The 27,237-nt window shown below is 51.3% G+C and overlaps 9 protein-coding genes across 9 annotated transcripts; 7 read left to right on the top strand and 2 right to left on the bottom strand.

Moving 5' to 3' along the window:
- Positions 1–16: 16 nt before the first annotated feature.
- On the bottom strand, positions 17–676 carry LOC6900017 (retinin). Its single transcript, XM_033382882.1, has 2 exons — positions 558–676; positions 17–485 (listed from the first exon to the last, which is right to left on the bottom strand). Exons 1-2 carry the CDS (start codon positions 567–569, stop codon positions 135–137), a joined length of 363 nt encoding a protein of 120 aa, XP_033238773.1. The 5' UTR covers positions 570–676; the 3' UTR covers positions 17–134.
- A 561-nt stretch (positions 677–1,237) lies between these two features.
- Positions 1,238–3,904, top strand: LOC4812161 (uncharacterized). The gene is made up of 3 exons (XM_001352516.4): positions 1,238–1,760; positions 3,183–3,303; positions 3,381–3,904. Exons 1-3 carry the CDS (start codon positions 1,333–1,335, stop codon positions 3,807–3,809), a joined length of 978 nt encoding a protein of 325 aa, XP_001352552.3. The 5' UTR covers positions 1,238–1,332; the 3' UTR covers positions 3,810–3,904.
- Positions 3,905–4,561: 657 nt separating this feature from the next.
- On the bottom strand, positions 4,562–5,216 carry LOC4812121 (uncharacterized). The gene is made up of 2 exons (XM_001352515.3): positions 5,118–5,216; positions 4,562–5,019 (listed from the first exon to the last, which is right to left on the bottom strand). Exons 1-2 carry the CDS (start codon positions 5,127–5,129, stop codon positions 4,666–4,668), a joined length of 366 nt encoding a protein of 121 aa, XP_001352551.1. The 5' UTR covers positions 5,130–5,216; the 3' UTR covers positions 4,562–4,665.
- Positions 5,217–12,525: 7,309 nt separating this feature from the next.
- Positions 12,526–13,515, top strand: LOC4812538 (cuticle protein 64). Its single transcript, XM_001352514.3, has 2 exons — positions 12,526–12,644; positions 12,715–13,515. Exons 1-2 carry the CDS (start codon positions 12,633–12,635, stop codon positions 13,117–13,119), a joined length of 417 nt encoding a protein of 138 aa, XP_001352550.1. The 5' UTR covers positions 12,526–12,632; the 3' UTR covers positions 13,120–13,515.
- Positions 13,516–17,663: 4,148 nt separating this feature from the next.
- Positions 17,664–18,491, top strand: LOC13036484 (extensin-2). Its single transcript, XM_003736129.2, has 2 exons — positions 17,664–17,730; positions 17,802–18,491. The coding sequence occupies exons 1-2, from the start codon at positions 17,719–17,721 to the stop codon at positions 18,489–18,491; spliced, it is 702 nt and encodes a 233-aa protein (XP_003736177.2). The 5' UTR covers positions 17,664–17,718.
- Positions 18,492–19,792: 1,301 nt separating this feature from the next.
- Positions 19,793–20,894, top strand: LOC4812372 (myb-like protein AA). Its single transcript, XM_001352512.4, has 2 exons — positions 19,793–20,032; positions 20,111–20,894. Exons 1-2 carry the CDS (start codon positions 20,021–20,023, stop codon positions 20,687–20,689), a joined length of 591 nt encoding a protein of 196 aa, XP_001352548.3. The 5' UTR covers positions 19,793–20,020; the 3' UTR covers positions 20,690–20,894.
- Positions 20,895–23,130: 2,236 nt separating this feature from the next.
- On the top strand, positions 23,131–23,933 carry LOC6900016 (cuticle protein 16.5). Its single transcript, XM_002135345.4, has 2 exons — positions 23,131–23,239; positions 23,311–23,933. Exons 1-2 carry the CDS (start codon positions 23,228–23,230, stop codon positions 23,836–23,838), a joined length of 540 nt encoding a protein of 179 aa, XP_002135381.4. The 5' UTR covers positions 23,131–23,227; the 3' UTR covers positions 23,839–23,933.
- A 335-nt stretch (positions 23,934–24,268) lies between these two features.
- Positions 24,269–25,333, top strand: LOC6900015 (pollen-specific leucine-rich repeat extensin-like protein 3). The gene is made up of 2 exons (XM_002135344.3): positions 24,269–24,471; positions 24,536–25,333. The coding sequence occupies exons 1-2, from the start codon at positions 24,454–24,456 to the stop codon at positions 25,235–25,237; spliced, it is 720 nt and encodes a 239-aa protein (XP_002135380.2). The 5' UTR covers positions 24,269–24,453; the 3' UTR covers positions 25,238–25,333.
- Positions 25,334–26,291: 958 nt separating this feature from the next.
- On the top strand, positions 26,292–27,229 carry LOC6900014 (cyclin-dependent kinase inhibitor 1C). Its single transcript, XM_033382884.1, has 2 exons — positions 26,292–26,460; positions 26,523–27,229. Exons 1-2 carry the CDS (start codon positions 26,443–26,445, stop codon positions 27,123–27,125), a joined length of 621 nt encoding a protein of 206 aa, XP_033238775.1. The 5' UTR covers positions 26,292–26,442; the 3' UTR covers positions 27,126–27,229.
- Positions 27,230–27,237: the final 8 nt, after the last annotated feature.

The following is a 27,237-nucleotide window of genomic DNA, read 5'->3' as shown; positions in this document are numbered from 1 at the left end:
ATAAATACAGTTTAGATTTAACTTTCGAAAATCACATTTAATTCGCAATTAAACTCGTTTATGTACAAAAGGAATATTATATTTCTAGCCATCCAGATCGCTTGTCCTAGCATCCAGTCCTCCAGCCTGCGTCCTTACCAGCCAGCGTTGTAGACGACGGGAGTGGCCGCATAGGAAGTATGGACGAGGGGAGAGGCGTATGAGGTGTGGACCAGAGGAGATGCCGCGTAGCTGGTGATGACGGGAGCTGCATAGGTCTTCACCACGGGAGCGACAACATCCTGGACGACATGGGCAGAGCTGTGGACCACCGACTGGCTCTGGTGGGAGACAGAGGTGGGAACGCTCTTTACCACGGAACCAACATTGGCCAGGTAGGGCTCCTGCACGATGGTTGTGGTAGCCGGGGCGGAATAGACCAGCGGAGACTCATACAGATGGCCGGGACGAGCGACAGCTACGGCGAGGAGAGCAGACAACACCACCTGGAACAAATAATGGAGGAGGTTAGCTCATAGCTAGGAGGACGACCGCTCGGATTCGGATGGATGACTTACCAATTTGAACATGTTGAGGGGATTTTGTGTTTTTGGTCTGTGTTGTGCTGCTGTGGAAGCGAATGAAGCTGACTGATAATGGGACAACTGAAAGACCAGTCTTATATAGTACGGGCATTGTCCATCGTCGTTATTTTCGGGGCAGTTTCCGACGCAGCCGCCGTTGCCGTCGTAGCTGCGAAAAGAGAAGTTTAATTAAAACATTTACGAGTACGGGTACGATTTGAGTTGAGTTGACTTTAAAGCGAAATAAGTCTGCCCTCGCTCGGACAATAAAACATGCGACTTGCAATTGAAAGAAAAACTGAACCCAATACCCGTGATCCGAAACCAAAAGCTCACACACTCACTGCACGCTGACTTGACCCTGACTCCCGCACTCAAAGTGCAAGTAATGCAGCCGCGGAGGAGTCATCAGAGGCCCTCGAGAGTCTCTAATGGTCTCGGAACCACTCTGCTATACTCCGCTGTACTCTGCGTACTTGATTGGCTCTCGGCTAAGCCGTCCACCGACGCTAATTGCTTATTGATCGCGGCCCAGAATCTGATATGGGTTGGATTTCGGACTCGAATTGTGACGCGGCTTCGGTCCACACATCGATACTGTGGTCTGCGTATGCGTGTGGCTCGGCCCTGAAGGTCAAAGCCAAGTCTCTGCCCAAACGGGAGCTATATAAAACCACTGCAGCCGCTCCACAACCACACACAGTTCTCGCAAGAAGCTCAATCCGATCACTCCAATCCAAACAGTCAATACAGACCAAACTATTTCAAAATGTTCAAGTTGGTGGTATTGTCTGCTCTCCTCGCCGTAGCTGCTGCCCGTCCCGGTCACCTGCTGGAGTCCTCCCCCGTGGTCTATTCCGCCCCGGCTACCACAACCATCGTGCAGGAGCCCTACCTGGCCAATGTGGGTTCCGTGGTAAAGAGCGTTCCCACCTCTGTCTCCCACCAGAGCCAGTCGGTGGTCCACAGCTCTGCCCATGTCGTCCAGGATGTTGTCGCCCCCGTGGTCAAGACCTATGCTGCCCCCGTTGTCCACACCAGCTACGCTGCTGCTGCCCCTGTTTACCAGACGACCTACGCCGCTGCCGCCCCAGTGGTGCACACCAGCTATGCGGCCGCCGCTCCCGTTGTGGCCGGCCACTATTCTGCAGTGGCCGCCTCCTCGCCGCTGACCTACACCGCCACCGGTGTGTGGTAGAGCGCCGCGCCGTACCATTCGCTTCCAGGTGACCAGGATTCATGGACTGTTGGACGGTTTTGTGATACGAATTTTAAATAAAAATAAATGTTTTTGCTTTCGAAATTGTCTGCCTGTTTTCTCTCTCCTCGATGGGCCATTCATCAGTCTTGATCTATGCAGGACAGGTTCCATTTTGCACCTGTGATGTGCATTCTAAGCACTGCTGAGGGTGCCAAGGGTGGTGGAGGTTCAATAGATGGACGTCATGGCATGTCCTGGTTCATTGCTCCCTGGCACGTACTTCCTGCTGCACCTGCAGCCTGGGTAAACATCGTCCATGTGCCCTGCACACGCCTCAAAGGTACTATGGTCCGTATGTGAATGAAAATTAGATTTGGGGGGTGGCCTCCACCTCTTCGAAGACCATTGGCATCCAGCTGCTTCAAGGACAACAGGCCCGGATGGTCAATGAACTGTTTCGTTCAGCAGGTATCACTACAAGTGACGATAGAAATAGTTGAAATCTAATTTCCTAATGGATTATATAACCAGTTGCCACAGTGGGCACCAACCAACTAATTTCTTCACAAAGACCTGGTGTTCGACCGATGGAGACCGATATATACATATACATGGCCTCGAGATGGCAGGACCTGGGACCTTGATATCTGGCACCAAGTCGCTGTAGTGCAGCCCCAAAACTGAGAAGAAACCTCACAACAGTGAAAAGTACTTTAAGTATTTCTAAAAATGCATTTTTTCCCTGTTGTGAATGAGAGCCATTTGCAGTAAAGAGATTTCCCGAAGCGTTATCAGTGGCCCGCCTTCAAAGTTCCCATTCATTTTCCAGGAAAATCTGTGCCTTATTTGCACCTTGTCTGCATTTAGATAATGGAAACTCAAGCCGGCAAAAGTTTCCTGGAAAGTTGTCGGCTGCCAGGTGGCCTTGACTGATGCGATTCTGATTTTCGCTCTCTCTTATTTACGCGATGAAGTTCTTGGAACAAGTCTGCTGTGGACCCTTGGCTCGTTCTCCTTTCAGATTTAAAGCCCCTTCCAGAACGGGTACGTGCGCCACTAAAGCGGCAGCCCCAGAATTGAAACGAAAACAAGAGTGGGCTTGGGTTCGGCTTTGGCCCGAAACAAGTGCGAGGCCGAAAATAAGTGAAGTAATTACTGGCACTCGAGTTACTGGAAGGGGAAGAAAAGAGTGCCAGAGAGCAGAGATCGGCTCCGAATAATAATAATCTGGTTTGTGGCCAACAACCCAGTAAACAGACGGAGAAAAAAGAGACAAGAATCCGTTCAGGCACGTTCGACCGACCGCCGATTGTATCCGCCTCAATGGACAATGGACAATGCGTATGCGTGTGCGTGAGCTGTCCCTGTATGGGTGGGTATCTGTGTGGGAGAAACACCGAAAGCAAGCCAAAGTGAAGTTCAAGAGCGAGTATAAAAGAGATTGACAGTCCCTCAGCGAATCACACTCCAAGTCCATCTCTTCGACACGACACACGTCAAAGAAGCCCAAAGAAAGCCCCCGTCAAAATGTTCAAATTGGTAAGGATCCCCAATGGATGGCCAAGAAGGATTACGATCTCTAACTGATTCCCTTCGATCTCTCTCCGATCCGCCAGTTCGTTCTCGCTGCTCTGCTGGCCGTTGCCGCGGCCAAGCCCGGCCATCTGGCTGCCGCTCCCCTCGTCTACAGCGCCCCAGCCACGACCATCGTCCAGGAGTCGTCGCTAGCCAAGATCGGAGCCGTCGTGAAGAGCGTGCCCACCGCCGTCTCCCACCAGAGCCTCACCCAGGTGCACAGCACCCCGGTGGTGGAGGATGTGGTTGCCCCAGTCGTGCGGACGACCGCCGTCCACTCCGCTCCCCTCGTCAAGACCGTGGCTGCTGCTCCTGTGGCCTACTCTGCACCGCTGACATACTCTGCGCCCGTGGCTTACGCCTCTCCTCTGGCCTACTCCCACCCCGTGGCCTACTCCTCGCCCGTGGCCTATGCCGCTGCTCCTGCCCAGTACCACGCCCCCCTCACATACGCCGCCCACGCCTGGTAAAAAGTGAGAGACCGAGAACGAAAGATTTTGAACAGTTCCTTGTTGACTTGTGTCCGTCCCGCGAAAGAAATAAAGCAAACCGATATAAAATTTGAGTTGGCCAGCATTTTCCCGCTATTTGGCGAAGTCCCGTTACCGATTATTGGTTTCGTGCAGTTGTAGGAGGTGCAAAGGAGGTGGCCCACACGCTGACAACAGAGCCGCAAAAGATGCCGCAGATGTTCCTGCGAGAGTTCAAGGACGCGTTACGATATCGGCAGCGGCTATCGGAATAGTAATTTGCGGAATACATTGAGCACCTGCTGACGAATGTGGGCATGCGAGTGGCTGTTGTGCCTTCCAATGAGGATGTCATGTTGTTCCAGGTGTTGGCCAACATTTCCTCTTGCGGCCTTACAGTTAACATGTTGTAGGGGTTCCAGGCCGAGCACCGCCACGAGCCGTTCGCAGATGGCGTCAGCCCCATCGCCACAGACTTTAGACTTAAGGCTCGGGGCAGCTTCGATGCCCCCAACTGCAACAGCAACTGCAGCTCGACAGGCCAGCAGGTCTTGCAATCCGAATGCAAAGGGAGCTAAGGAAGAACAGCTGAAGAGGGGCCTCGCGCACCCAACGCCGTTGCCCAATCCAAAGAAAAACGTGCGGGGATCCAAACTGGCGTAAAGCTTATGGCGTACACTAACCTGGAGGCGGTCAAGGAAGACAAACGGCTTGGGGCTACCGCGGGATGGGCATGGAATGCAGCATTTGGGTTTTTATAGATTCTCAAACTTTATTATTATACACTGAAAAAAAAAGAAAAAAAAAATCCAATCTGAGATGCTGCGATTCAACGATTATCCATGGGGTGGATCTTCTACTTCAGGTAGATGCTCTCGTAGGCGCCACCGAGGGATCCGCCCCAGGCCCCGACTCCGGCGCCCGGCTCGTACCAGCCGGCACTGCCTGCGGCATATCCCAGCGGGGCATAGGAGATGGAGGACACTGGGGCGTAGGAGGCCCGCAGCAGCGGCGAGTGGTGATCGACAATGGGCCGCCAGTAGGGACGCTTCTCGTGCACCACCGTCGAGCTCTGGTGGGAGACGGCCGCCGGCAGGGCCAGGCTCTCATACCCCACCACACTGGGGGCGTACTCCAGGGCGTCGTAGCCGTGCAGGTAGCTGGGACGAGCCTGGCTCAGGGCGGCGTAAACTGCACACAAAACAAACAGCTGGGGGAAGAGGCGGTCCAAAGGATTAGTTGACTCCGAAGGATATATTTGGCTTGGCTTTGGCGTTGGCTTTGGCTCTTTTCGAGGGGAACACTCACAATTTTGAACATCTTCGTTGGGTGAACTGTGGGTCGACTGTGTTTTGGCTACGAAGAAGACGCTCTGGTTTTATAGCCCCCACAAAGGCGGGGGAATTATCTTCTTTACGTTAGAATTGGCACAAACAATCGAGCCATCAGCGAGAGTTGTGTGTCTCTGCTGTCTGCCGTGTTTCTGGCCGTGGCCACATTATTCCCAGGCCCCCCAGATGGCTAGATGCCTCATTAGTGACCCATTTGGGCGTAACTGAGCGAGCAGTTTGGACCAAGGCAATGCGCTGCTGCTGTCAGACTTGAGGCTAACAAAGCCACCCACAAATACACTCGCACCTGTCCCCCCTGCAGCCCTCCACTGCCAGATTCCCGTTCATTTCTTCTACTTGACTGCCGCACAGATGCTGGCCAGCTTCTGGCCTCTGGTTAACTGGTCCCGATCGGGACCCCGCCCCCCTAAACACCCCTAACACCCCACACACCCCACAAAGAGGCAAACCATTTGCATAACCAGCCTCTAGTCCCTCCACGCCTGACTGACTTTTCCTGGCTCGTAGTTTTCGGCCGGGCTATTTCTGGGTGCCGCCAACGCAGATCAGACACCATATGCCATATATGCACGAGAATGCCTCGTTTGCCTCTCAACTTTGATGTTAATTAACCATATACCTAATGCCTCTGCCTGCTCTAAGATTCCCAGCCCATTTGGGGGCGACCTTGGGCCTAATTTAATTAAGAAGAAAAACATAACGAAAAGTGGTAGAAACAGAAGCCAAAGATACTCATAACCCAAGCCCGCTGACAGGCAGACAGACCGGCAGACAGGCCCCGAAACGATTTAATCACTGAACCAAGTAGCTCCCGTTGTTGTTGCTGTTGCCGCCAGTTACTATTGTGTTGGCTGTGCTCTACTTTGGCCCCAGCCAACTGCAAGCCAAGCGAAACCATGTCCAAGACGGATTCTTACAGCCGCGAGGTGTAAATCACTTGACGGTTTAACAGTCGGCATAAATCTTTGAATTGCACTTAACACGGGGTCTAACGATTCCCAGTTCTGCAGCAGAAAGAGTGGAAATCAGAGGCTGCAACAGGCGAACGACGAACGACGACCGACGACAGACGACGGACGACGGACGAACGACCTAGTCAGGTCGTAGCATGCACTTCGAGATCGTGGAAAAGCTTTAGAATGATGTTCAAAAAAACGTTGCATACCTTTGGAATCGATCTGTAAACGAAAGCTCTTGGGCACGCTTTCGAAGCTTAGCTCATAGCTTTGGCTCGGAAACATAGGCTATTTAGTTTGATTTATTAGATAAATGATCGTTGGGGGCGTTCATAAACGCCTGAAAACATTCGTCAATTTTCTGTGCTGAGGCTGCAGCAATTTTCGCAAATTTGTTCACTTGCTAAATAGTTTTCAGATCTTATTCATTTTTCAAACGTAGGAGGGAATTTGATATGTTAACAGGCGAACTGCTCGATGACTCGTTATAGGATAACGATCGATAAATGAGAATTACTGAGTTCTTGAGGGCTGATGCGTGGGTGTGTTTCCAACAAAATTGCTTAAAGTATTTGCTTTAACGATTACATGTGTGTAGGAAGGAGAGGGAAGCTGGTCCATTGAAGGATCTGTGGTTAGCAACAGCATACATCAGTCGATATCAAGCCTCGAGGCTAAAACTTATTGTTCCTACACTTACCAGCCCACCGCGATTGACTAATATCAAAAAACTATTATCTTAAAGGTATATTTGCACCTTTTCCCGCTGTTGCCTTTTGGTTGCTGTTTTTCTAGTGGTGATAGTTCTCACGGCAGGCAGAACAGGGTTGAAATATTCGGGAAATCGAACAAACGCACCCAGTGCTAGGGCTTTATGCCCATCCCATGTACAAACTTGAACTTTGCCCAAACTCAATGACTGAATAGCTCAAGCCAAGTGTAAACAGGGTATTACTAGAGTTAATCAGCCACAAAAAGGCAGTGGGAATGGTAAATGATTCGATTAGTGGAATGTCTGGCCAAAAGCCAAAGCAAACCAATGCGGAATTTCGTACAATACAATAAATTTAGGCTTTGCTTAAGTCCAATCCAACTGAAGCAGAGGCCTAATTGATTTCAAGAAATCTGATCTTGGATTGAGGCACTTTAGTTCTATAAGGAAATGAATACAAAACTTCTTTCAGAGTTAAACAGCAACTTCAATGGTTATGGACAATCCCCAAGTTGTTGAGAACTTTAACGAAATATGGACAAATAGTTGGGCTAACAGAAAGCGACTCTGTCCAGTCCACTGGGATTGGCTCCGTTTCGGGTGTTGCGTGTATCTGTCCAGCTGTCTGTCTGCGTGCATTCGAACGAGTGCGAGTCTGAGTGCGAGTATCTGTATCTGAATGCCTGTCAACAGCAACATGCAACTTAATTAGCTGCAAATGCAGAGGGAGAGGAGGAAGGCGGGAGAAGGCGGCTATGAGTACGGCTAATCTGGGGTCTTATCCCAGCCCCATGGCCTTATCGGTGTGACTGGCCACGACACCATTTAAAATCACTCATACGCCATGTAATTAGATCTGTAATGGTCGGCACATCCACATCCCACATCCGCCTCCAGGCCTAAACGTTTGCCAAATGCCTCGTTTGGCCAGTTCTTGCGGCGCCAACAGGTGGCTCTGTGAGTGTTTTGTTTTTTGGGGCGTGTGATCTGTGATCTACAATCTGCAATCTGCATTGTCTTATTAATTTTAATGACTGAATTATACAAAACCAGACGCACTGCTGCGAACCACTTTTTGCCGACTGCAGTCGGAGCGGAGCTATTACAGCCCGTAGAGGTGGAGACACCAGAGACACCAGCGACAGCGACAGAGACAGCGACAGAGACAGAGACAGCGACAGAGGCCCCAAACAACTTCCTCGATTACGTACAGAATCCACAGAATCCAAATTGGAGTCGACATTGTGTTTGGTTTGGTCTCTGGCTGTTTTCTGTTAGCTGCTTGCTTGCTGTCTCTTGCCCTGAAATCGAATCCGTTTTGGTTTTTATTACTTTTCTTGCGAATGTTGTTTTTGTTTTTTTCATCTTTGCTCTCTGTATTCTTTCTGTGTGTAATTTACGTACATGAATTTAATGTTTAGCTGCGGCTATGCTATCATTAAGTCTAATTGACTTTTTATAGTTATCCGCAGTTCCCAAAGCAGCTCCGAGCTCCGAGCAGACTCACGCTGATTTCAGCTTTTTGCTGTGAGAAACACAGCCCGTGGCATAGAACGAATAAAGCGGAGCATTTGGAGATCATAGCGTGATGGGGCGATAGATTCGTGTTGGAGTCTTGGGGAGTGTTAGACCAGAACCACCTCTGAATGGGAAACGTCTCTTAGAACCGAGCGACTCGTGTCGGAATCCATTGCCACCTCTATCCACCGCGTTATGACTCCCTCGACAAGTGTTCTACAATCGTGTCTGTATCTGGATCTGGGCGTCGTAATTTGATTTCCAATCAGCCAAAGCCCAGGCCCAAGTTCAGGGTGAGTAACCACAAAAGTCAACGATTCTGCTCTCTAGAACAATCGCAGAGCTACAGACAATCCCAGACAATACGAGTGGCAGCAAACAGCAAAAAAGTGAAAGTCTAATTAGATGCATTAGACAAGCAACGAGCGAGGGGATCGAGGGTATCGGGAGAGGAGGGGGGAGCACAGAAGTACAGGAGGAGGCACCTACATGAAAAGTAAATTCAATTAAAACCCCATTATTTTGGTAACATAAATCTCTTTGGATCCGTCCGTCAGTGAGTCGAAGAACAATTTGCATACAATTTGGTGACAAAAACAAAACACAGAATGCTGCAAGGCAAGGCGTTTGCCGCTTTAATTTACGACCCACAAAAAGGGGCGTGTCCCGTTCTCGATATGGTAGCTGTGCCAGTGCCAGTGCCAGTGGCTGTGCCCGTGGTTGCAGCCGCGTTTAAACCACTTAATTATGATGCGAATTTCGGTGAATTTGCATTGACAATCGGGGGAATACTCAGCGGAGCTGTCAAATGGATCTGTGTCCGGAATAGTTTTTGGCATGCAACAGGCAGAGCAACAGAGAAACAGAAACCATGTACGTGCTCTGAGCCCCACGTTGCGCAATGTCCCCAAGCAGAAACAAAAAGAAAAACTAACAAACGAAAAAGAACTAAAAAGTTAAACCAATTTTACAAATGATAATCGCTGGCCCAACCTCGAATCTGAATCTGAGTCTCGGTCTGAAGGTAAAAGATCTCCGACTAAAAATGCGGTAGCCCCAAAGGCGGGGAGGGGGTGTAATGGCGGAGGGGAAGAGTGGGAAAAGTAGCTCACTTTAATTCCATTAATGAAAATGTGGCCGTCTTTCTGGCTGTCTGTCTTTTAGGTGTGTGTGTGTGTGTGTGTACAGAGCTCTTCACAGCGGTGCCTGCTCGACATTTGCCATGCCCCCCAGCAGTCGGCGGAAAAGCATTCCTCAAAGCATTGATGAATGCCCTGAAAGAAGCGAAGAGTCTCTTTCCTATGATGTGTGTACGTAAAGTGTGACTAATGGAGGGTAGATAGAAATGTGAGAAGCCCTTGAACACTCGGAGAGTTGACTCACTCTCAAATGAAGAACCCTAGAAGAGTATCCACCCATCAGCCATTCGGTGCTGCAACGATCCCTTGCCAATTTCTGCAGTCTTGGCTCTCGGTTGGCCATTGTTTGTTACAGTTTGCAGCTGTTGCTGTTGCTGTTGCTTCTCGGATTATTAATCATTATAAAACATGTAATTGAAAGTGTTGTTGTCGGTCGCTGGTGTAGTACGAGTGTACATTGTAATGTGCACGACATTGCGACAGTACTGGGGTAAGCACGACCTTGACCGCGTAGCGTCCGTCCACCATGTGGTATACTTAATACTTAATTGGACACACTCGAGTCACACGGCTGGGAGTCACCAGAGCACATACATACATACATACAATGTACATACATATGTATGCGAGTATGTGAATACATGGAAATGCAAATTGGCTGGTGACCAACCACCGAACCCACAATTATGCAAAACTCTAGCACAACTATATCAAATTAAGCGAAATTAAACAATAACATTTTGCGGTCATCGTGTTAATGGAATGCAACTAAACCGAATCTCCTTCTCCTCTTCCTAAGCCGTGAAATCTTTGATCTGATTTCAAGAAAATTTCACGAAAATTTCCGACTTGTGAAATTTCATTTTTCTCCCGAGAAATCTGTCTACTTTGACGATTTCCACAGAAATATCGCATAAATCATGACTGTGGAGAAAAAAGTAGACCCGAAACTCACTTGAGTTGGAAAATTGACGGCTTTTAATTTCAACTTTTTGAATGATTTGTTGGCAATCAAAGTTTTTTGGGCGTTGTGCTTGGGAAATCGGAATCGGCATCGCCATCGCCATCGAATGCATGGGGACTGTGGGGGCATTGCCCAATGGAAGGCAGGCAGGCAGGCAGGCAGGCGCACACACACAGAATGCAATTGGGAGGCCATTAAAATGCAATTACAGGCCACAAGAGGCCCCAGCTCTGACCACCGGCTGCAATCCGAACCCGAATCCGAATCCGAACCACAATCGCACAGAGTGGGTGGCAGGCAGTGGCCCCTTGGATCAATGGATCAATCGTTAGCCACGCAATTTGGCATCCTGTTTTGTGTCAATCAAGCCTCGTCCGATTTAGATTTATGCGACAATTTGGCAGCGATTTGCATAACGCCCCGGGTCTCCCCAGACACCGATAGGCGATAGGCAATAGGCAATAGGTGTTGGCCTGGTGAAGGGTTTGCTTTCGACTGCTTCGGCCGTGGCTGGGGCTGTGCTTGATTTAGTTTAAGCCTCGTTGATATGCAGATTTTCCATAAACTCGCACTCGAAGCCAATCAAGCAGCGATGTCCAGGGTCAAAGCGAAAGAATGAATTGTCCCCAGCTTCAGGCCAAAAGGTTTATTGATTTATGAGTCATAAACTTTAAGCCGGGCTTTGTTTGTCGCTGAGAACTCTGAATCTGAATCTAACTCTGAATCGAACACTGAATTCGATTCAAAACTTCAATTCAAAAACTTCAGCTCAAGGTTCGCGAACTCAGGTGACAATATTTCGCAATTCTTTGTACACTTCTTGGACAGAAGATCTTTTGATACGATACGATATGATACGTGCGACTGCTGAGAGGAAATTAAGAATGGCTATTAGGAAATCTGGCAGGCAATTCCAAATCCGCAAATGCCCAATTCACAAATCCGAAATCCGGCAAATATGATTTACTTGCATTGGCAATTGATTTTCTTTACAACCAAGTTACGCATACGCCATGCCTGCCCCCAGCCGAAAGCGATAAGAAATCAGTTTAAAAATTAATGCATGCAAACCAGCTGTCCACCGAACCACCGAACCACTGACCAACTGCACCACAGCACAGCACACCACAACTGCACTCCACTCCAATTCGTTCCACAAATTGTTGTCAGTTATTAAAGTGGCCAATTTTTCACGGAGCGTTTTTCGGTGCGTGGAGAGGCTGCTGCCTGGCTGCCTGCCTGCCTGCCTCCGATTGGAGCAACCACATTTTCCACACCTACGGATCGGATCTGTAATGAGCTGTCAGTTAGCCAGCCAGCCGGCCAGGCTGATTGATAATCAAAGGCGTTTTAGAAAGGATTTAGAGATCAGCTAATCACAAATGTCATAGCATGTGATGCATGTTTAATGTTGCATGTTGCATGGGGGGGAGTATATACATAGGTGTTATTTATTATTATTATTTGTTTGGGTACTAAAAGCGCTTGAGCTGGAAAGAGGAGTCCCAGAAAGGGTTCGTTCCTTCTTTGACACCTTCCTTGATCGTGTGTACAAGTTTAATTAACTAATTTCCACCACAAATAAAGCATTCAAGAGGGAAATTCCCTTAGAACTGAACCGCCGAAAGACAATTGCTAATTTCCACACACGAATCTCGACGAGAATGGATTTAAGTCCACACCCTTCCCTTCCCTCACCGCCCATCCACTCCCCTTCCAAGTGGAAGCCAACAATGGAAGCCGAAAAAGTACAAATTGAATTAAATGGCAAATCCAAAGAGGTTTTTCCATGAAAAGCTGGGACTGTGGTTGCGTCTGCCTCTACCTCTGGCTCTGGCTCTGGCGAGTCTCGAATGATCTCTTTCGCGATCTCTCGGGCGGTGTCGGCGGCGGTGTCGGCGAATGCACAAAGCCTCGGCTCTCGGCTGCTGACAGGGGCGTTCACGCTCGCCCGATCTGTGCCTCCGATCTGTCGCTGCCTCTGTCTCTCTCTGAATGGGTACTGGTGTTGCCCTCTCTGTTGCTCTTCTGGCCATGATTTGTCAGAATATTTCTCATGTTTCGGGTCGGGTCGAATCGGGTATAAATAACACGACAACACGAGACGTCTAAGCATAACACAGTCAGCTCTTCAGTCAAGAAGTCTTTCGCACAGAAGAAACCCCAAAAACCAACCAGCAAAATGTTCAAACTGGTAAGGATACAGCGCCCAGAGGACCCAAGGATTATATTGCTTATAGACACTACTCCACTGTACACTGTAGATAGCCCTCGTGTCCGCCCTGTGCGCCGTTGCCAACGCCGGACTGATCTCGCCCTATAGCCATGGCTATGGACTGGGATACGGTGCCGCCCTGGCTCCTGCCTACGCCCCGGCCGTGATCTCGCACGCCCCGATCATCAAGAGCTACGCCGCCCCCATTGTGGCCCACCACCCGGTGGCCACTTCGTACGCCAACACCTACAAGGTGGCCACCAAGGCCTACCCCGTGGTGCACGCCGCTCCCTTGGTGCACGCCGCCCCTCTCATCCACTCCGCCCCTCTGGTGCACGCCTCCCCGGCCCTGCACACCACCTCCACCTACCACGGCGGCTACGGCAGCTATGGCGGATACGGCAGCTACGGCAGTCTGGGATACGCTGGCCTCGGACACGGATACCTGCACTAAGGAGTGGACGCATCTCACATCCACGACGACTCTGCGTTGACGACCCTCATCATCCGTGCACCCATCCATATCCATCGAGAGATTCTGAAGGCGGGACATTCGCATTTTGCTGCCGTCAAAGTGTGGATTTGCATTTCGTAGAACAACAAGCTCCGAATCGAATCCGAATTGTGTAGAAATTTCTTAGCACCGCCCCCTTTGAACCGCCCACAAAACTCCGAGCCCAGAGACAGAGACAGAGACATCTAGAGACCTAAGGGAGCAGGCACCGAGCGAGAGAAAGAGAAGGAGAGATCAAGTTTCAATGATTTTGCTATTTTCTGTGCAAGTTTCACTGCACTCAAGGCTTCGACACTTTTTTTTTTTTTGAATAAACGATAAACAAAACACTTAAAACAAAAAGTTCTTTGGTTGTTGATGAGGGGATCCAAAAAGGTCTTTGCCCAGAAGGTTGTCTCGTGTATAGTTTTAGTTAAGTGAACGATTGAGTTATCCATACACACATAAATCATCCACAGGGAATCAAGTCAAAGTCAACGAAGAACAAAGTCTTGACTAAGGTTTTTGTACACTCGCATGTCGGGCTCTCATTGCAATTTCGCTCTGCGTTCTATGTTTGGTTCTACTACAATAACGGAGCTGCTCTCTGAGTAATGCCAAGCCATCCTTCAGAGATGCAGTTCCAAAGTCGCTCTTGCTCTTTCTAGCCCGCACACATTGCCGCAGAGACACACGCTCAGCGCGCGCTCTCTTATTCTTGTGCCTTTTGATCCTCTCTCTGAGCTAGTCATCTCTCTCTGCCTACGCACTCTCCCACTAGTACCTACACAGACTGTGGACAAGCACAAACATGCACAGCAACGGGACAGAGGGGAAATCGCAGCGGAAGAACAATCTCGCAGTGAATTCTTGGACAGCAAACAGACCAAAAATATTGGGTCACATGTATACTGTGTGGGGCTCTGATCCCTTAAGTAAGAACCGACCCCACGCCCTTCTCCCTGTCCATTCCATCCCACATTCAATTGCACTTCAAATTAATTTCGCTTAAGCAACGACGCGACGGCTCCCGACAAATGTTTTGAAATTTTCGCAGGAAAAAACAAAATATTTCATAGCATTGCAATGCCTTGGCAACACTCCACACATCACACTCCACACTCCCCTTCCCCTCCCAATTGGCAATTATCATTGCAGATAGACGGACCCGACCGGACGGACAAACGAAAGACTCAAGCGACAAGCGACAAGCGCGTGCGCCTGCCAACAGGTTGACCAGTCGCCCCCCCCCCCCCCGCACCTGAAGGGGGACTGGGATTGGTAAAAGGAGAGGAAAGTGCGTCGAAATATTTATTTATTAATGGAATGGAGACTCCAACGGAGAGACGCTGGCGATTCGCTAAATGGTCTTTTTGCCTCGTTTCATAAGTGAAAAATTGGAGCACCTCGAGAGTTAGTCAGGAGTGAAATAAGCCACTTAATTACCGCTTTATTGCTGGCTTTTGCCAGCCAAGAGACTCGGACTCGACTCGTAAGACGTAAGACGCAAGAGATTCTGGCCTCAAAAGCATAATTTATGCGCAAATGGAAAAATCATGTTTGTGGGAATTCAATGAAAACGATCTGATCGTAATAGTAGAGGGAGGAGTCTTAAAAATAAATTATTTTATGCAAACAGAAACACAAGTAAATAACAACAATAAGCCATTGTTGGGCTTGTCTCCGTCTCCACGACCTTGGGGAGTGTGCAACACAATTGTGTCCAGCTGATCAGCCCCTCCCCTCTGCTGTTACGATCTTGCGATCATATGATCCCATGATCACAGACCATGTCATAATTACGAGTTTATTAAGTCAACGGCCAGCCAGCCGCCAGCCATCAGCCATCAGCCAACGGCGTTACCATTAGCCAGTCAAGCGATAATTTGGCAACAACAGAACAGCCTTCGCAGATCCGAACAGACGACAGCCAGACAATGCAATGTCTCCATGCCCCAGAGAGGCCGAGGCGGAGGCAGAGGCAGAGGCGGGACCGGTAGATTCCGCTTCCTACATCTCTCGAGTGCAGCAGAGCCATTGAATATGCATTCAAGTACAGCAAACGACACTAAGTGGATGCATATGCAGCACTTGGGGGCTTGCGACCTGGGGCAGGTGCTCTCTCATGGCACACTTGCAACTCGGCCGATTCCCACAACCTCGTAACGGAAACACACCTGTTCGTTCGTTCGTTCGTTCGCTCGCTCGGCTCCCCCTGCCTGTGGGTCTCTCTTCGAGTGGAAATCTGACTGGAGTCTTGGCTCTTGAGAGCTACCCATTCCATCCGTAGAGTATGCTAAGAAAAATGGGATTATTCATGCGGAAACTGTACTCCTGCTCCTGTGCTTTGCATTATTAACGAGCCATCGACCGCAGGGAGCAAGGACCTCGCCACAAACATCACACATCCTCGAGGCATCCAAGCATCCAATCAGCATCTGGTGCAATTAGAACCTGCACTGACACCACAATCCGAATCCGATTACAACCTGCTCTGAAATGCGAGTCAGAGGCGAGAAAAAATGACGAGCGTCCAATCAGAGCTCAACGAAACAAGTGAGGAAAATTAATTACGACGTACAAGCCAGAGCAAGGGTCAAACAACTTCCAGGAAGTGCTGATCCCTGGCCGAAGGGACGTGCACGTACACGTACGTGCACTGGGGGAAATGCACACGCAGCTGGACCACAACCGCGACCAGGACTAGGACCAGGACTAGGACCAGGGCCCTCTTGATGGACTGACCTTGTTATGGTGCAATGACACTGGCTCTGACGCCCCCTCCCGAAGCTCTGCTCCTGATTATTCTGTTGTTGCGTGCAAAGGGGATTTGCTGTTGATAATCTTATGCAGCAACAGCAGAGCCGGAGAGCCCGAGAGCCCGAGAGCGTGCCCTGCCGGAGATGGCCTTGGGAGAAAGCACAGTTCATTGACAGGGTTGACAGGGTTTGCTAGAAGGTTCTATAAATAAGAAAACGGGATTAAAAACCAAACTGCAATCAAGAGGGAACTTCATTAAAGAGCTCGACTGGAGGTCCGGGCACTCTGCGAGATTCGCGGGCCGGGCCGGGCCTCCCCCAAAAACAGTTTACGCACCACGTGTTGCGGATTTATACCCTCCAATTACCTGGCAGGAACACACACGGGCACCCGCGACTCGAGAGGCACCTGTTGCCAGCGGCAGCCTCAAGGACTGGCACGAGGTGCAGGCAGATCCAGTGCTCCCACTGCTCTCAGTGCTCCCGGCGTTCTCTCTCAGTTCAGCGAAGGTGCATATCGATTTCTGATTTAGCCACTTTCGCTATGGTAATTCTTCTTCTTTGGGGGGCCCTTTGGTGAAGGGGAAGGGGAAGGGGAAGGGGAAGGGGAAGGGAGGGGTGCACGGCCTCGTTCCCTCTGTTTTCATTGTTCTGTTGACATTCTCGATGGGCGCGTGTCGCGCATTTGGCAGCCATTTAATTGGCCACGCGAAAGGGAAATCCCCTGTTTACGACAGCACATTTTTTCTTATATGGCCGCTGGGAGTGGGGCATACTTTCAGGCAGTGCCTCGCTCTCCTTCTGCTCTATTATGTTGCCTGCTTTTGGGGGCTTGGCCTGGCTAATTGAGACCCGTCTTGGCTGTGGGCTGTTGGCTGTTGGCTCAGGGGGCTCTGGGGCTCCGCTGGCGGTGGCAATAAATCGGCTCTCAACTGGCCGTGTGATATTTTGGCATTTATATTTTGGCAACGGCCATCAATCAAGAGTCATAAGGCATAAAAAGGCGCCTGGAACGTGATCGCCATTCCGCCTCTCTGTGACGCTCTGTGGTTGCTGTTGTTCATGCAGCTGGTGGCACTGGCACTGGGAGGGGCAGGGGCAGGGGCAGTGGCAGCAGTAAAAGTTGATTGCGGAGACAGGTCGGAGTTGCAGTTGGCGTGTGCGCATAAATTTGATCCATGGGATTCCAAAGATACAGGAATATCTTGAGCACTTTAAATGGTCGATAGCCTGTGCAATTATCGTTCGTAGAACATTCTATAGCAATTCTAGACTTAGGTAGAAGCATTCTTCATTGGAAGTCCAGGAGGAGCTGCTCTCTTCGATGATTTGTATCTTTTAGCAGGTGGCCAGCACACAGTCCCCTCCCTCATGATAACGATTGCAACATATGCTGTATAGCCACTATATACTCACTTCGTGTCATATCCAGTGGATGTCTGGGTCTTGGTCTTGGGATGGATGGATGGGGGGAGGGGGCCGTAGTGCCTTGTGCATTTGCCGCACGATTCGCTTGTCGCTTTGTCGATTGCACGTCGTGCACGCAGATCCCTTAATGGAGTTTTTACTTTTCGCCGGACTCCTCTTTCTCCTCCGCCGCTCCCGCCTCCTCCTTCCTCCGCGACATCAGCATAATGTGTGCGACGCAACTCGGATCGTGGTTTATCATGGATCGGTGGTACTATATAAACCTGCAATGGCACCGAAAATCGATTCATTACGTGTGAAAGTGTTGGACGGTGAAGCTAAGACCGAATACGGGAATACGGAATACGGAATCGGAAGAAAGCATAGCCCAAAAATGTTGAATATTGTAAGAGCAGCAGAGCCCGTGGTGGAATTAGTGCATTTTATAATTGGATAATCGAATCGAATCTCCTTTAGAGTGTGGCTCTGGTCGGTGCCCTGATCTGCCTTGGAGCTGCCCCTGCCCTTGGTAGCTTCTTCCATGGCCACGCCCCAGCACCAGCAGCAGTGGGAGTTCCGGTCGGTGTTCCATTTCCGGTGCATGTGCCTGTGCCGGTGCCCTCTCCAGTTCCCGTGGCAGTGCCTGCTCCTGTGGCCGTGCCTGCCCCTGTGGCCGTGTCCGACACCGTGACCGTTCCCGCCGCCTACAGCTATGCATCTGTTCCTTCTTTCTACCATGCAGCTCCTCCTCCGCCTAAGGCACACTTCAACTATGCCGCTGCCTATGCGGCCCCTGCTCCTGCCATCAAGTACTCTTTGGGGACTCCAGTGACCACCACAACCACGACGTATACGGGATATGCGGCGCCGCCTCCTCCTCCTCCTCCTCAATACGCAGCACTGCCTCCGCTTCAGTATGCCGCACCGCCGCCTCTTCAGTATGCGGCGCCTCACTATGCAGCGCCCCCGTATGCCGCTCCAGCCCGTTCGCAGTTCTTGTCGAGATTTGCACCGCCTCCTGGCTACCAGTTGGCAGCAGCAGCACCAGCATTCCATGGCAGATACAAACTGCACTTTGGGGCGCCTCCACCATCGCCAGCCGCCGTCTACGGCGCTCCACCGCCGCCGGCGCCGTCTCTGTCCTACGGCGCCAACCAGGGCTGGTAGGCTCTGTTTCCAGATGCATAAATACCCGCATAAATATGCGTAAAATATGAATGAATTTATTTCCTCAAATTAGCAATTAATTAAACCCAAATTATAATGTTGTTTAATTTTAATGCTCAGTGTGTTATCCGAGACGAGAGACTCGGCAATTTATGCGTAGAACAGCGAACAGCGAACACCGATTTAATTATGATTAAAGCCCCGATAGACATAAATAATTCAAGTGTTCATGGCAGCTCGAGGCGGTTCGAGCCATCGATGGAGGCTTTTCGTTTTCGTGGCTTGCCAATTTGGTCAAAGGCGCGGCTTGACACTGAGCCAGAGAGAGATGGAAGAGGAGAGAGGTCCCACGAGAGTGGTGGGAAGAATACCCCTCCACTGACCCACCTCAACAACAGTTGCTGAGAGCGAAGCTCTCTCTCGGTGTATGCCCCAAATGGGTCAATAGTTTAATAGATCCCCCTCCCCCCTCGCCACTCCCCATCAGACCGAAAACACTGAGCACATGATGAGCTTTAAATGAGATGCGAATGCGACTCGATTGGGAGGTCAATCTCGTACTCGTTAAAGCATATGTATTCCGATTGATAGAGACATCTACACATAGACATAGATACAGATACAGATACAGATACATCTATCGCTCGTTCGTTTAGCATGCAAAACCCGCGCACAAGTCCTCAGGTGTTTGTGTGTTTGTGTTTTTTTCTTGCGCCTTTGTCTGGGGGCTAATGGCTTTTATGTTTGTGCGGCATTTGGGGCTTCTGTCACATGACACTCGATTGCTGTTTCTGTTTAATAAGCTCTCAGCCCGAGAGCAGGGCTGTGGCGTCTGCCCGAGAGGGGGGCTTCTAGGGGAGGTGGGAGAGCGGACCCCTCTGGGGCGGAGCCCCTGGCGAGTGGCGACTCGGTTTGTTGCATAGTTCGGATGCCAATAAAAACGACCAACATTGATTTATACACAGGCGAGCATGCAAGGAAAACCAAACACGCGTTCGAGCAGTCAACAATCGACAGTCAATAATCGACAGGTTTGTTAAGAGACAACAAATCAACATCAACACTTGGCTGCAAACAAAACAAAAGCCAGCAGCAACAACAGCAGCAGCAACAGCAACAAAATGCCAAAAAGCTTCACAACAAAAAGGTAGAGAGAGAGAGAGAGAGAGAGAGAGCGGGAGAGGGACTCTCAGAGAAGAGGTAATGGCAGTGCATGCGAACGGGTCTGAGAACCGCAGAGAGTCCGACAGTCGACACCCGACAGTCGACAGTCTCCTCTCTCCTCAGAGACCTCCTATAAAAAGCATCTTCGGCGGGGGCACAAATTTTAATCAGCTGCCAAAGCTTCGCAGTGGAACATCATTTAGGGATCGACACAAGCGGTGGATCCACCGTATCGTAGCACAGCCATCCAAGAATCGAGCTGAGAATCGATCGATAATCGGGAATAAGAACATCGAATATCGAATACCATAAAGTGCAGACAGTTGTTTTTTTCTAGTTTTATTTTTTGTAAACAAATCATTAAAATGAGCCCCAAAGTGAGTGAGAGTTTTGGAAGAAAGTGATGAAAGAAAGCCCCCCAAAAAGGGATTAATCCCCAATCGAAACCCTTTCAGGTATCCTTCCTGTGCCTGCTGCTCCTGCAGCTGTTGAATGCCGCCTTCGGAGACGTCTCCCATCTGGAGTACACGATCACCCCCAGCTCCCAGGTGGCATACTACCACTATCCCGCCCCGCGTCAGCAGCTGCCACAGCGAGTGCAACAGCAGCAGCAGCAGAGGTATCAGCCTCCCCAGCAACAGTACCAGCAATTGGCCCGACAGTTTGCTGCCCCCCACCTGGAGCACGCCGCCTTCACGCAGGCACTCACCAGCCAGGGATATGTCTTTGGAGCACCCTCGGCGCCACTGCCAGCGGTCCAGGCGGCACCCCAGCCCCCGCAACAGTCGCAGCCGCTGAAGGCACCGAAGCCTGCCCCACTTGCAGCTGCCACAGGCCGCTCGATTGCTGGGGGAGTCGCCTCCGTCTCCGCCTCCACGGATGCCAATTCGCTGAACCTCAAGCTGCCGGTGCCCTTCGGCCTGGCACCCCTGAATGTGGCACAGCTGCCCCTCCAGGCGGGGGCGCCCTACGCCAGCGTGCCACACACCACGGGCCTCACCTCCTACGGAACTCCGCAGATCCAAAGGCGCTAGGAATGCCACACCATTCAACAGTAGAATAAATTACAAATAATATTAAAGATAAAGATAGACAGATGGACAGCGTCACATCCCGACTGATCTGCAAACTGCGATGATGACCGCTCATAGTACTCCTCATAGCGAATACCACATTGAATACCCATACACCGTGCACCTTCAACATTAAACATTAAAATAAACTTGCCATCTGAATGTATCTCTGGGTTTATTGGCCATTGGATCCTCCTCTCATTGCCATCTGAGCCATCGTTTGATGCATTTACATAATACACGTATACGTATACGTATACGTATGCGCATACGTATACGCATACGAGTGTCGAGCTGAAGGTTGCCCCCCAAAAAAAAAGAGGTCTTCATCCAATGGTTTACACCTTTCACTCCCCACTCCACTCCACTGCAAACCACTCTTCGCTCTTCACTCCACTGTAGTCCAGTCCATCGAATGGGCCAACTAATTTGCATACAAATACACACAAATCGGGCCAAGAGATCTCCTCTCCATCATCTTTGGCTCTTGGGCTCTTGGGCTCTTGGCTTTTGCGACTCATGACGAGAGAGAGAGAGAGAGAGACCTTAAACCTTAAACTTGGCATTGGAACACAGAAAGACAGACAGAGAGACAGACAGAGCCTCAGAGCTGTTAAAACATGGCTTAAACCCAATCAAAGCCCCCTTAGCGCTTAGCTCTTAACTCTTAAATCTGACGTATATTTATCGAGCGTCAATTAAGCCCCCAAAGTGTCATCGATCAGAATCTGGGAACGGAACTCAGATCTGAGATCTGGATCTGGTGGATCTGGGGATGGGATAGAACCTGCTTTCCCACAAAAACAGAAACAGGAATAAGTCCCGCATACTCTGAATAAATTTCAATTTCCAAAAATCCATTAAAACAAACGGTACCCCACGGCCCCACCAGCCACGAATAATTCTTGGGGGCTGGCTGAAGAAGGGGCTTCTCTAAAAAGCCGATCAAAAAGGTTAACTAGGAAATGAGTGGATTGTGGATTGTGGATGGAGTGTGGAGTGGTGTGAAGATGGAAGATTGAAGATACAAGATCTTGATGTCTGCAGAAATGGTAATGATGATGGAGATGGAGATGGCGATGGTATGTAGTCGTAGCACAGCATTTCCGTGCTTGACTCACTGGAAAATCTTCGCGTCATCAGTCGAGAATCAGAGAAACTCAGTCTCAAGAATGGAATGGAATGGAATGGAATGGAATGGAATGGAATGGGGGGAAAAGAGAGGTCACAGACTGTGGAGACCGCCTGTTGCGGTGGCAGCAACACGGATACAGTTACATGCGTTCCCCAGACAACAACTCGACTCATCGACTCATCGACTCGACCACTCGTCATCGCGTCCACAGCCTTGAGAGATCAGCGTCATAATCATCTGATCTGATTGGTGGCTGGGACCAGAAGCAAGACGAAGTGGAGATGCTCTACCTGTTGAATGGACCTCTGTCCAGAGGATTCTGCCAGCCCAAGGAGATCTCCATGAATGCCGAAAACAAGCCTCAAGCTCTGAGAGCATTACCTCTTCTCAGAGAGAGAGAGAGAAAGAGAGAGAGGGCAAAGTGTTGGCTTCAGGCCAGCACATCAGATGACGATGATGACGATGGACCAGGCCAGCACGTGACCGCACTCGGATGGCTCATTAAGTCCAAGAGCCGGTTTCGACCAGCACGCTGGTCTCTGCTTACTGCTTACTGCTTGATGGTTGCTTGTTGCTTGTTTCTCGCCGCTTCTCCGCCTCGATGGCCAATTAAGGCGCCTGACTGATCTGTGGGCAAAACGGGAGGGAGGTAGGTAGAGGAAGAGAGGAGTGGGGGTGCGAGTGTCAGAGTCAGATTCATCCTGCGGACACAGATGGCGTCAAGGTCAAGTTGGGGGAAACAGAAGAGCAAACAGCGCCACAAAGACCGGCGGCAAGGATGAGAGCTACATTTACGAGTGAATTTTATGGGGGATCTGGGGCATTAAAAAGCGAACTAATGAGACATTTAGCTGGGGGGGTTTGCCAGCTTGGAGGCGGCCATTTTATGGCCCATTTGGCTTAGATTGCGTACGAATCGGGTAGCAGGGGCAGCTGCAGGGCAGCAGACATTGATGGCCCAAACAGACTGCAAATTGGCTGACCACCAACCACCGACCGCCGACAGCCGACAGCCGCTCTGCTACCCACTGGAATCCCACATACATTGCATACAAAGTGGATCACAGATCGAAGATCGAAGCGCGAACCACTTGAGCGGACAACTTCCGACATTATTTGGCATATTTTGGCAATTGAAGCAGCGTGGCACGTAGCCCGTCGCAGCACCGTGGGTGATGCCATCAGGTATTCGAGCCACATCCAGGGGCAGGCACTCGGCAGTCGATCGGCAGAAGAAGCGACCAAAAAACAGACAGAATGTCCCTCAAAAGCGATCACTGGACAGAGCTGTATATAAGGCCCTCGGTCCGATGGGAATGTACATTATCGCTCAAGAGCTTTAGACACAACCCCACCACAGCAAAATGTTCAAGTTTGTGAGTAAATCCGAAGGATCCAAGCACTCCATTGATGGAATATCTAACCAGAATCTCTCTCTCCCTTCCAGTTGGTTATTGCCGCCCTCATCGCCTGCTCCTCGGCCAAGCCCGGTCTGGTGGCTCCACTCAGTCTTCCCGTGAGTGGCGTTCCTCTGGCCACCGCCCCAGTGGCCAGTGTGCCCGTGGTCACGGCTCCCCTGTCAGCCGCCGGTGGCAGCAGCCAGGTGGATGTCCGCAACAACTACGACGGCACCCTCTCCTCCTACACCACGGCTCCGTTCGAGTACGCCGGACCCGTCTCCAGCCGCTACGTGTCGGGTGTTCCGGCCGCCCCCGCCCTGGTGTCCGCCCGGTACGCTGCTGCTCCCCTGACGGCCGCCGCCGCCGCTTACTCCGCTCCACTGACGGCTGCCTACTCGACTCCTTACGCCTCTGCCCTGGGAGCTGCCGCCGCCTACTCTGCCTATCCCTACGCCGCTCCCTACGCCGCTCCCTACGCCGCTCCCTACGCTGCTCCCTACGCCGCTCCCTACGCCTCTCCCTACCTCGCCTCCCCCTACGCCGCTCCCTACGCTGCTCCCCAAGTCGTGGTCTAAGGAAAACGCCAGACACCAAGCTATAGCCAATTTTGTATAACTGTACTAACTTTTTGATTAAATGCGAAACTAAAAAGTTTGCCCCCACCAACAAATGCTTGGATTGCACTGCCACGGGGCGGGGGGGGGGATTGTGATTTATGGATTATCATAATCGCATTCGAACGAAGAAACTGTCAATGGGGGTTACATGGATTATATAATCGGTAGGGGGGGGGGGGGGGGCAAGCTTTCAAATCGCCCAAGAAGTTATTGGCCCTAGCCATCGATCCAACCATCCGGCCATTCATCCACCGATGGTGGCAGTCACGACTCACTGACCAACTAAAGCGGATTACCATTGCCTCATTGCCTCGTTGCCCCATTGCCTCACCCGCAGCCCAGACCAGCCCAGCCCATACTCGTGGAGACCCATAGAGACCCACTTGGCAGTCGCGGCACTGCCAGGTGGGGGCCAGGGGGAAATGGAAAGTGAAGAAGAGCGGCGGGCAGGGCCACAGCCATTTCCCTATAAATATTAACGAGTGTTGACAATGGACAAACACTAATCGCACAGCTCTGAGGGCGAGCATATCCTAGAAGTCCCAGCAACAAAACCACAAAGCTCCAAGCACTATGCGGCACCACATTTGGGTAAGCATTCGAGGAGTCCTCAATCGCACTGAAGGACTCAAATACGACTTAAATCTTCCCACAGGCACTCGCTCTGGCGATCCTCTTGGCGGCGGGGGAGGCCAAGCCGTCGGCACACTTTGATCAGCACTTCAATCCACACTTCAATCAGCACTTCAATCACTTCGATCCGCACCATTTCGAGCACTTGGAGCCGCTGCACGCACCACTGCAGGCTCCGCTGGCGGAGCATTTGGATTACGCGGCGCCATTCCTGCCAGCGCCTGCTCCACCACCAGCCTTTGCCCCAGCACCACCCGTATACGCACCGGCACCACCCGTTTATGGACCGGCACCAGCTCTTGTGGCTCCTCCGCCACCGCAATTCATTCCTGCACCACCGGTATACGCACCCGCACCACCAGTATTCGCACCCGCACCACTTCTGCCGGCTCCAGCTCCACTTCTGCCCGCTCCAGCTCCACTTCTGCCCGCTCCAGCTCCCCTTCCGCATCATCTTCTGCCAGCTGCCACGCCCTTCCTCCCACCCGCTGAGCTGACGATAACCCACCAGGTGCTGCCACCCGTCCTGGAGGCCGCGCCCTTTGCGACGCCCACCTACCGGGCGATTCCCGGGCCAAAGACCACCACCCACCATGTGTCCATCGGTTACGCCTTCCCCAAGCTGCTCGCCCACTCACACGCCCACCCCCACCCCCAGCACGCCCACCTGCGTGCCCTGCCCCTCACGAAGCTGATCCACAAGCATCACCATTCCCTGTTCTAGGACTGCACCTTGGGCACCGAATGGGATGGATTAAGCGAAGCTAACCAAAGAACGAATCAAGAAACTAATTTAGTAAATCCCAAACGATAACATTCTATGTAAAACATCCATTATTTATCGATTAACTAGAATAAAATTTAAACAAAATTGAATTTTTTTTTTTTAATTTCCTATTTTTTAGCAAAACTGATCCGATAAGTGGGTATGTGTGTGGGTTTAGGTATGAGTGTATACCACCTTCGGTGTGGCCCGGATGGTCCTGGTCTTGGCCTTAGTTTGCGATTCGATCGATTAGCCAGGCCTCGATTACGATAGCAGAGATCCATCCTGCGATCACTTTAGCTCCGTCTGGGAAATGGCAAAATCTCAAGGAATGCCTTGAATTGCCTTGAATCAAATTGCCAGTACATCGTACAGTAAATACCCCAAAATACTCGCACTCGTGTACAGGTGATGGATAATCTGATTGAATCTCTCATTACACGCCAGACGCCGAGTCGTAATGCCGCCAAATGTGGTGTTGCCCGCCTCTAACGCGAGGGAAGGCAGAAATGTTGTTCGTAAATTTCCACTGCACGCAACAAGAAATCGAATCAGAAATTCCAGACACAGCAACAGCCACAGCAACAGCAACACACGCGACAATTGTTGCAACAACAGTGTATTCCAATTAAATGGCAGGGCGAGGGAGAGGTGGAGCTGGAGCTGGAGGGGACAGCACGTATTTTGGGTAAGTAATTGGGGGGCTAACGTGAGGCGGTTCGGGGCGTGGCGTGGCGGGGCGGGGCGGGGCGGGTTTCTTGTCATAAGCAAAGCGAAATCTTGCCCAATATCCAATATCCCCGGTCATTGGGCTAGGTTATGGTCCGGAATTGCGTGCAATTATGAAAGCCAAGGGGCAGGGCAGGGCAGGGCACTCTTCGCGGGAGGCGGGGAGGCCATGTGTCGCACGTAAGAGGCGACCAATTGATTATTAAGTACATACGAAATGTCGCACTGGCGCCCTTCGACGGGCCCGATATAGAAAGTCTTGCAAGGTATTTTCGTATGCTCCGCCACGGACTCCATTCGATTCGATTCGATTCGTTTCGGGGAGAATTATAAAAGCATTGATCGGCCGACAGTTCGATATCAAAGCCTAGTCAGCCCTCAAGCTAATCACACAGCTCCAGTCCCGATCCCAAACCCAAGCCAAGCCAAGCAAGATGTTCGCCAAGATTATGGTAAGTCCGGAGGATATCCTTGGGGATCGATCCATCTACATCATCCTCCCCCTTCGTTCCAGCTCGTTGCTCTCTGCGTGGCCACCGCCCAGGCTGGTCTGCTGCCCTTCCACGCCGGCCCCGTTCCTCTGGCGGCACCCGTGGCCACCGCCGGAGTGGTGGCTCCCTACGCCTCCAGCTTCAATGCCCATCGCATCAATCACGCCGTGGCCTACCCCGTGGCTCCTGCTCCCGCTCTCGCTCCCGCTCCCGTGGCCTTTGCCGCTCCCGCTCCAGTGCCAGTGGCTGCCCCCGCTCCTGTGGCCTTTGCTGCTCCTGCTCCTGCATTCGCCGCTCCTGCTTTCGCTGGCTTTGCGCCCGGATTCGCGGCTCCTGCTCCGTTGGCATTCGCCGCCCCCAACAAGGTGGCCTTCGGTCTGCCCGCCTTCGCTGCTCCCGCCCTGGCCCCGGCCCCACCAAAGGTGGCCTTCGCCGCCCCAGCCCCAGCCCCGGCTCTGGCTCCCGCACCTGCTCCGCTGGCCGCTCCGGTGGCTGCTCCCCTGGGATTCGCCGCTCCAGCGCCCGTGGCATTCGCCGCACCCGCAAAGTTCGGCTTTGGACCCTTCGCGGCCGCTCCTCTGGCCGTCGGACCCAAGTTCGCCGCCCCCTCCCCCTACTTCTTCTAAGGATCACAGACCGCCCATCCCTCCATCCGCCACCCGCCATCCGTCCTATTAGCACGTAGAACATAGCCCGAATTTCCCCTAGAGCGAGAGAGAGAGCAGAAATGCTTGGCGA

The sequence above is a fragment of the Drosophila pseudoobscura genome, chromosome X, assembly GCF_009870125.1.
Source record: "Drosophila pseudoobscura strain MV-25-SWS-2005 chromosome X, UCI_Dpse_MV25, whole genome shotgun sequence".
NCBI lineage: Eukaryota > Metazoa > Arthropoda > Insecta > Diptera > Drosophilidae > Drosophila > Drosophila pseudoobscura.
Note: the sequence above shows the minus strand (reverse complement) of the source record. Positions and strands in the feature narration are given on the sequence as shown.

Coding starts and splice junctions, on each gene's coding strand:
- LOC4812161 (XM_001352516.4), top strand. CDS start 1,333: ATGTTCAAGTTGGTGGTATTGTCTGCTCTCCTCGCCGTAGCTGCTGCC. Junction 1,761..3,182: donor ACCGCCACCGGTGTGTGGTA/GAGCGCCGCGCC, acceptor GCCAAAGTGAAG/TTCAAGAGCGAGTATAAAAG. Junction 3,304..3,380: donor CCGTCAAAATGTTCAAATTG/GTAAGGATCCCC, acceptor CCGATCCGCCAG/TTCGTTCTCGCTGCTCTGCT.